Genomic DNA, 8,495 nt, shown 5'->3' on the forward strand with positions numbered 1-8,495 from the left:
TCCCCAATGAAACCATACAACCGACCGTCACTTGACAATAGTTGTGCCGTCACAGGAGATAAACTTTCTGGCGTAATGCATTGTGAGACGAAAACCCTAGTAAACTCAGGATTCAAACTGACAATCTTGTACAAGACCTACTTAAATCCTTTATTACCATAATCTACTAAAAATAACATAAGTAAAGATCAAACTGGAGAAAAAACTCAAACCTTTCTATCATACGCCACAAGTGTTGGTTATATATTATAAGTAAATGAATAACTAAATATACCTTCACAAGTATTAACTTTTTTCTTAAAAAATAAATAAATAAATACGTACATAACTTTAGCCGAGATTGACGGAGAATAAAAAGGTAGCTTTAAAAGGCAATACAAAGTATACATATCAGGCGACAAAACTGTGTTGATTTCACTCCATATAAATATATAGAATAGAAGTCAACTGCAGTATATCTATCTATATATCTATATTTCTACATTACACTTCTACTTCTAGCTTTTATCAAACAAATCTATCTCTCTCTCTCTCTACTTATTTTGCAGGTACAACTTCTCTCTCTACAACTTAATATATATATATATTAATATATACCGTTTATATGTATGATTTATTAATTATGATTGATTTCACCTGCAATATTATTATCTTGCTGATAAGACCTGGTGTTCATAATTTGGATGCAATTGTGGAGATATATATTATTTGGATTATTATTATCTGGTACCTTCTACAACGGAAGGAGAACGTAGATTTCAAGGCTTCAATTGGAATCGGTGCTGCTGCTGCTGCTTTTGTTTGAATTTGCTCACCTTCTGGTTGTACTCTACACTTTAAAACTTGTACGTCACTAGATTTTATAATTTTCTCTGTAACTGGAGAAATGTCAATCCAAAATGTTTGTTCATTCATTTCTGTTATAACAAACTTTTACTTGAAGATTTGAAGATCTGAAACCCCTGGCTTCGGTTTATCGAGTTTCGCCGGGGAAATTATCGAAATTAGGAATGTTTGATTAAAATATCTAAAAAAAAAAACTTAACTAAAACAACAATAACAAATATAACTTCAACACATAACCGAGTTGGATACCTCTAGACACTAAGGTAGCTCGGACGAAATTCCATGCGAAAGTGAGTTGGCACCTCCATTGTCATGGCACGTGTCTTAACTGAGCTACATAGGTGCCTAAACAAGAATAAACGGGCTATATATGTGCTTTGCCTGCCAAGGCTCTAGAGGTGTCGGATAGTCCCTGCCACGGCTGCCGTGGCAGGGCCTGTCAGGCACATATGTAGCCATGACAAATATAAGACACCTGTGTAGCCTGTTTATTCACATTTAGACACCTATGTATCCCAGTTAAGACACATGTCATGACAATAGAGGTGCCAACTCACTTTTGCATGGAATTTTGTCCGAGCTACCTTGGTGTCTAGGGGTATCCAACTCGGTTATGCGTTGAAATTATATTTGTTATGCTTGTTTTAGTTAACTTTTTTTTCTGTCTGTTTTAAAGATATTTTGGTGATTTTCCAGATTTCATAGCTCTTTAATTGCTTTTCATTTCGGTTATAACAAACTTTTAACGGCCGTTTCAGCGCACATACAGTTATTGAAGAACATTTAAGACAGTATGCATGTCTGGCCCTGTGGCCATACCGGAAAACACACTATCACTATCTAACAGAACGACATCCTTCGGTTCATTATCATTTCACATACTAAATGGAGAAATATCTAGGTCATCAACCGAACCAATCCCGTTAAGACATGAAGAGTTCACACTCCCAAACGGGGAGTATTACTCCGGTTCACTGCTCGGGAATGTACCCGAGGGGTATGGAAAGTATGTTTGGACAAACGGTTGTACCTACGAAGGAGATTGGAGTAGAGGTATATGGGATGGTAATGGAAAGCTTCATTGGCCATCGGGGGCTTATTATGAAGGCGAGTTTTCGGGTGGGTATATGCAAGGGACCGGGACTTATATTCGGGCCGATAAGTTAGTTTATAAAGGTCGTTGGCGGATGAACCGGAAGCATGGGTTGGGGTACCAAACTTTTCCTAATGGAGATGTGTTTGAAGGGTCTTGGATTCAGGGTTCACCGGACGGGCCGGGTAAGTATACATGGGCTAACGGGAATGAGTATGTCGGGAATATGAAATGCGGGAAGATGTCGGGTAAAGGCGTTTTCAAATGGAGTAATGGTGATTGTTATGAAGGTAGTTGGTCTAATGGTGTTATGCATGGTTTTGGTGCTTATACATGGAGTGACGGCGGTCGGTATGTCGGGTTGTGGACTTTAGGGTTAAAAGATGGGAAAGGCGCTTTTTACCCGAACGGGTGTCGGTTGCCTGCTAGACAAGAGTTATACCTTAAATCTTTGAGAAAACGCGGTTTGTTGTCTGACTTGCAAAAAGTCAAACAAGTATCGCGTATTCAACATGCTTCTTCGATTGATATGGGCTCGTTTAAACTCGGTGGTGGTAGTCGGTCGTCTCATCGTAACACGTCTGATAAGATGGATGAAACGCGTAATACCAACAATGATAATAATAATAATAATGTTTCGTTAGAAAGAAGGTGGAGTTTAGAGGTTGCTATTGATAAGTTTATGGGACATGATAATTTAGGTTCGTTTCGGTCTGATCCTGGTGGGGAGAGTGAGACGCAGACTCCGATTCTTGAAAGGGAATATATGCAAGGGATATTGATTAGTGAGCTTGTGGTTGATAGTCGGTTTTCGTCGGGTTCGAAACGAGAAATGAGACGACAGAAGAAACTTGTGAAGGAAGTTAAGAGGCCCGGAGAAGCCATTATCAAGGGTCACAGGAGTTATGACTTAATGCTTAGTTTACAACTTGGGATCAGGTACATATTAGCTTAGAAATTGTAGGGGACAAATAAACATTAAAACAAACACCACTGATGTGTTATCCGGACACCATTGATGTGTTTTACGGACCCGTATGCTAGGGAGAAAATGGCAATATGACTGTATTATAGAGCGGAAAATGATCAAATAGGTTGTATGAGGGCAAAACCATACAGTGTCCGTATGATGTTTTGGCTGACAAATAAAATGACTGATTAGACCACTGATAAAGCCTTTTTTCACCCTATGACCCATACGTAGGGGTGTAAATGAGCCAAGCCTCAACAAGCCTCGAGCGCGGCTTGGTTGACTTACGAGAGCTTGAGCTCGACTCTTTTCAAGCTCTTTTTCTTAAGCTCGAGCTCGGCTCATGAGTAGTTTTTTTCAAGCTCGAGCTCGGGTTATGACTTATGAGTAGTTTTTTCAAGCTCGAGCTCGGCTCATGATTAGTTTTTTAAGCTCAAGCTCGGCTCTTTTATTGTTTATTAATAAATTTTTATAATTTCTAATTATTTTTACATTTTTTATTTAATTTTTTTATATATAATATATATATTTTAGTAATTTTTGTCATAATTTTATATAATAATAATAATTGTTATGTAAATTTATATTTAATATTTTAAATCAATAATACGCTCGTTTAGTTTCACGAGCCAACTTGAGCTCGATAAGTGAAGCTCGGGCCCGTTTATTAAACAAGCTTATTTTAAGGCTCGAGCTCATTTAAGGTCGGCTGAATTCAAGCTTTTAGCGAGTCAAACTCAAGCAGCCAAGAACTGGACTGGCTCGTTTATATCCCTACTCATATGACCCGTATGATGTGACCATGAAGACTGGTCACCCGAAATATATGATATTTTACATTTGTTATACCGACCCGATGAACATTGGAGCTTTAAAATATGAGTAGGTATACTGTTGGGAAAATAACACCGGTTCAAAAGCGAGAAGTACGCAGATCAGATTTTGGCCCGAGAGCTAGCTTCTGGATGCATTTCCCTAAAGAAGGATCTCAACTAACACCTACTCATCAGTCAGACGATTTTAAGTGGAAGGATTACTGCCCGATGGTTTTCAGGTTAGTTGTTCATTATTACGATCATATGAATGTTGTTGTGTAAGTTAATATTTTAGCTTCTGAAATGTTTTCTGTTTGTTATTACATTAGGAACTTGAGAGAAATGTTTAAGATTGATGCTGCTGACTACATGATGTCTATATGTGGCAATGATGCACTTCGAGAACTTTCGTCTCCCGGGAAAAGTGGCAGCGTGTTTTTTCTGTCTCAAGATGATCGTTTCATGATCAAGACTTTGAGGAAATCTGAAGTACAGGTGACAATTTATACCCATTACTTATGGACGGGTTGATTCGGGTTTATATGATCTCTAACGGGTCAAATGCGCAAAACAGAAAAAAATTAGCTAAAACAGAAACGGGCCATATGAGTTGAGCATGCCAAAATCCACACAGAGTATCATTTCAAGTTTTCAATGCATAAAACCGTCTAAATCATTATATATAGGGTAAGGATCCTAAGAGAACCATTTGAAAATTGAGAACTTTGAGAACCATTTTGGACCACTAAAAAAACCTCTAAAAAATTATTTAAAAAAATTATAAAACAAAAAAAAAACAAAAATTTTTAAAAAGTAAAAAAACCAATATTCTTATATTTCATTCCGGTTTCATAAAAAAATAAAAAAAAAATAAAAAAAATATTCGTATTATACACGTGTATAATTTCATTTAATCTCTAGTTACGTAATGTACACATATGTACATTATCATTTACCTTGAATTGTACATATGTGTATAAAAAAACATGTATGTACAAATATGTACATATTATACATATATGTATAATTTAGCTAAACCAAGACGTTTTTTTTATATGAAACCGGGATGATAAAAAATTTTTTTTTTGGGTTTTTTTACTTTTTTCATTTTTGCGTTTTTTTTTAATGATTTTTTTTATTTTTGGGTTTTTTGTGGTCCAAAATGGTTCTCAATTTTCAAATAGTTCTCACATGATCCTGATCCTCTATATATATAAGATCTGATAATATAGTTCTCACATGATCCTGATGCGTCTCGTATAAGCCGAATCACTTTGGCTGCATAAAAATTACCCGTTTTGACCCGTTACAAGTACCATCCCAGCCATTTTTGCCCCCATTAGCCGACTCAATACTCATGACTGTACCATATACATTCGAAATGTATTTGCAAATATATTGCATTTCTAATACGTATAATACCTGAATTCTGTTATTACCCTTTTAAGCAGTTGTGTGTACGGCTCGACTGACTTGTGTTAGCGCGTAGGTTCTTCTACGGATGCTTCCAGACTATCACCGTCACGTGCAGACATATGACAACACACTGATAACTAAATTTTTTGGTCTTCACAGGATAAAACCATCAAGTGGTCAAAAGGTAACATGTTATTTATTTTAATTAATGAGGAACCTTTTTGTGTTTAATTTTTGCCTAATATATTTTATATGATTATTTCAGTTTCGGTTTGTAGTGATGGGAAATATGTTCTGCACAGAACTAAGAATCCATAGAAGATTCGATCTAAAAGGTTCCTCTCTTGGGCGGTCTGCAGACAAAGTTGAAATAGATGAAAACACAATACTCAAAGATCTTGATCTTAATTATTGCTTTTATCTTGAACCTTCTTGGCGCGGTGCACTGCTAAAGTAAGTAATAAATATTGTAATAAGGATTAAGGCCATATATTGATATGTATATTGTTTTTAGTGACACAAAAATATACAAATCTTCAGTAAGTAGTTTCTACTTCTGGGCTACATTGTATACTAATACAACACCGCATACGTTCGTGTTGGGGTGGCAAATGTGACCATGGGTTGAATGAGTTGTGTTAAAATGTATATAATGGGTCAGAATGGGTCAAACTAAATAAATAAAATAATTGAAACGGGTCAAAACGGGTTGACTTTCTTGAAGGTTTTTTTTTATTTTTTAATTTTTTTTTTAATTGGAACGAGAAAAACGGAGAAATTTTTTTAGTATTTTTTACTTTTTTAGTTTTTGATTTATGTTTCGAGTTATGATTTTTTAATTATTTTTTTTTACATTTTTTAATGAGGGGTTTTTGAAATGAGTAAAAATGGGTTTTTGAAATCTCAACCCATTTTAACCCATTTCAAAAACCCCTCATTAAAAAATTCCAAAACAATAATTAAAAAATTATAACTTGAAATATAAATCAAAAACTAAAAAAATAAAAATACTAAAAAGTTTTCTCCGTTTTTCTCGTTCCATAAAAAAAATTCTTGAGAAATGTCAACCCGTTTTGACCCGTTTCAATCATTTTATTTTTTTAGTTTGACCCATTCTGACCCATTATATACATTTTAATATAACCCATTCAACCCATGGGTCACATTTGCCACCCTAATGTAAACTGTTTCCACTTAGGACCACATGATCATCTTTGACTTTCTGTATGCAGTCAAATTGAAATCGATAGCAAATTTCTAGAAGCTCAGAACATTATGGATTACAGTCTTTTGCTCGGTGTACATTATCGAGCCCCTCAACACTTGAAATCATTAATGTCTTACGACCAAAGTGTTACAGCAGACGGACTAGGAATCGTTGCAGAAGAAGGTGACGCGTCTTTCAGTTTGATATCATTTAGATTTCTATTTTTTTAATAATAATTAATAATAAAACGTCATGTTAATCCAGTTTATATCATTTAATAACATTCTTTTGCTGGCTCAATTACAGAAACTATGGAGGATGAGATATCACCAGAAGGACTTGTTTTGGTGCCATGTGGATCTGAAGATGGTAGTGTTGTTGTGGGCCCGCATATACGAGGAAGTCGCTTGAGATCATCAGCTACCGGTGATGCAGAAGTGGATCTCCTTCTACCTGGCACCGCAAGGTATATTATAGCGAGAACTATTTTGAAATTGAGAACTTTGAGAACCATTTTAGACCACAAAAAACCCAAAATTTAAAAAAAAACATTAAACATAAAAAAAACGCAAAAATGCAAAAAGTAAAAAAATTAAAATTCTTATTTATCATCTCGGTTTCCTATAAAAAATATTTGGTTTAGCTAAATAACACATATATGTATAATATGTACATATATGTACATACATGTTTTTTTATACACATATGTACAATTTAAGGTAAATATTAATGTACATATGTGTACATTACGTAACTAGAGATTAAATGAAATTATACACATGTGTATAATACGAAGTTTTTTTTTAATGAAACCGGAATGAAGTATAAGAATTTTGGTTTTTTTACTTTAAAAAATTTTTGTTTTATAATATTTTTAAATATTTTTTTAGAGGTTTTTTTAGTGGTCCAAAATGGTTCTCTTAGGATCCTTACCCTATATATATATATATATATATATATATATATATATATATATATATATATATATATATATATATATATTATCTCTAACGGGTCAAATGGATCGATACATTCAACTTTTTTTTTGTCAAATTTTATTTTGGCAGGCTACAAATACAGTTAGGAGTGAACATGCCAGCAAGAGCGGAGCTTCTTCCAGGTGAAGAACAAAAACAAATGTTTCATGAGGTATATGACGTCGTATTATACCTGGGCATCATCGATATATTACAAGAATACAATATAACAAAGAGGATTGAACATAGATATAAATCTTTTCAATTTGATTCTCTATCGATATCAGCCGTGGACCCCACATTTTACTCGCAACGGTTTCTTAAGTTTATTCAAAAAGTATTCCCTCAAAATGGTGCAGCGAACTAAGACCGTTCTATAATGTTCATTCAGATGGACACAACAGGTTAGTAGAGTTAAATGCATTGCAAGGAACATAAAGTGAATACTATGAATTTTGTAAAACATGTTTTGTTTGAGATTTGATTCTTAAACCTTTTTATTGCATACACATGGTTCTTTCTATTTCAAATGCTTATTGAGTTAGTGTACGACAAACCAACGACACCCCATCAATACTCTGCTAACCAATGAGATCAGATGAAATACATATTACTTTAAATGTATTATTTTGAAGAGTGTTGAGCTTCATATGATTATTTTTCATGCACTAGCTACCTACAATTGGTTATGAGCTTCTTACAATCATTTTATGTCATTAAATTCATTATATATATGTTATCTATAATTAGAAAAAGCAAAGGAGCAAAGGTAACCCGAACAAGTTGACCCACCCACTCACTCGCCTAAAAAGAAAGTATAAATGGAGCCCCATTTTGAGTAAACGACATTAAATATGGTAAGGCCTACATGCCATAATAATAACAAATAATAATAGCTTCACATCATAACTCTCTTTCCGCCTGACTTGTGGGGTTTGTCACTCCCTATTATATCCTACCCATGCTCATGCTTAGAGGTATACAAATCGGTTTAAACTTTAAAATTAGTTTGGGTTGAAACAGATCGGTTGGTTAACAGCAGTCAAAACTGGTTTATGATCGGTTTTAGTTCGGTTGAAACCGGTTTCTTAAGCAGATTACGATTGGTTTCGGTTTGGAATCGGTTTTGATGGAGAAAATTACAAACGGTTCCGAACCTGCGTTTCAATCG

At 34.5% G+C, this 8,495-nt stretch overlaps 1 protein-coding gene across 1 annotated transcript; it reads left to right on the forward strand.

Annotated features, from left to right (window-relative positions):
* Positions 1-1,619: 1,619 nt before the first annotated feature.
* On the forward strand, positions 1,620-7,847 carry LOC143618943 (phosphatidylinositol 4-phosphate 5-kinase 9-like). Its single transcript, XM_077090994.1, has 8 exons — positions 1,620-2,878; positions 3,796-3,963; positions 4,054-4,219; positions 5,214-5,324; positions 5,406-5,593; positions 6,373-6,530; positions 6,654-6,813; positions 7,415-7,847. The coding sequence occupies exons 1-8, from the start codon at positions 1,644-1,646 to the stop codon at positions 7,689-7,691; spliced, it is 2,463 nt and encodes an 820-aa protein (XP_076947109.1). The 5' UTR covers positions 1,620-1,643; the 3' UTR covers positions 7,692-7,847.
* The last annotated feature ends 648 nt before the right edge of the window (positions 7,848-8,495 follow it).

Source organism: Bidens hawaiensis, unplaced genomic scaffold, assembly GCF_021521415.1.
Source record: "Bidens hawaiensis isolate Kalapana, Puna unplaced genomic scaffold, B.hawaiensis_p1.1 tig00002343_1, whole genome shotgun sequence".
In the NCBI taxonomy this organism is placed as follows: Eukaryota; Viridiplantae; Streptophyta; class Magnoliopsida; order Asterales; family Asteraceae; genus Bidens; species Bidens hawaiensis.

Coding starts and splice junctions, on each gene's coding strand:
- LOC143618943 (XM_077090994.1), top strand. CDS start 1,644: ATGTCTGGCCCTGTGGCCATACCGGAAAACACACTATCACTATCTAAC. Junction 3,964..4,053: donor TACTGCCCGATGGTTTTCAG/GTTAGTTGTTCA, acceptor TTATTACATTAG/GAACTTGAGAGAAATGTTTA. Junction 6,531..6,653: donor AGGAATCGTTGCAGAAGAAG/GTGACGCGTCTT, acceptor GCTCAATTACAG/AAACTATGGAGGATGAGATA.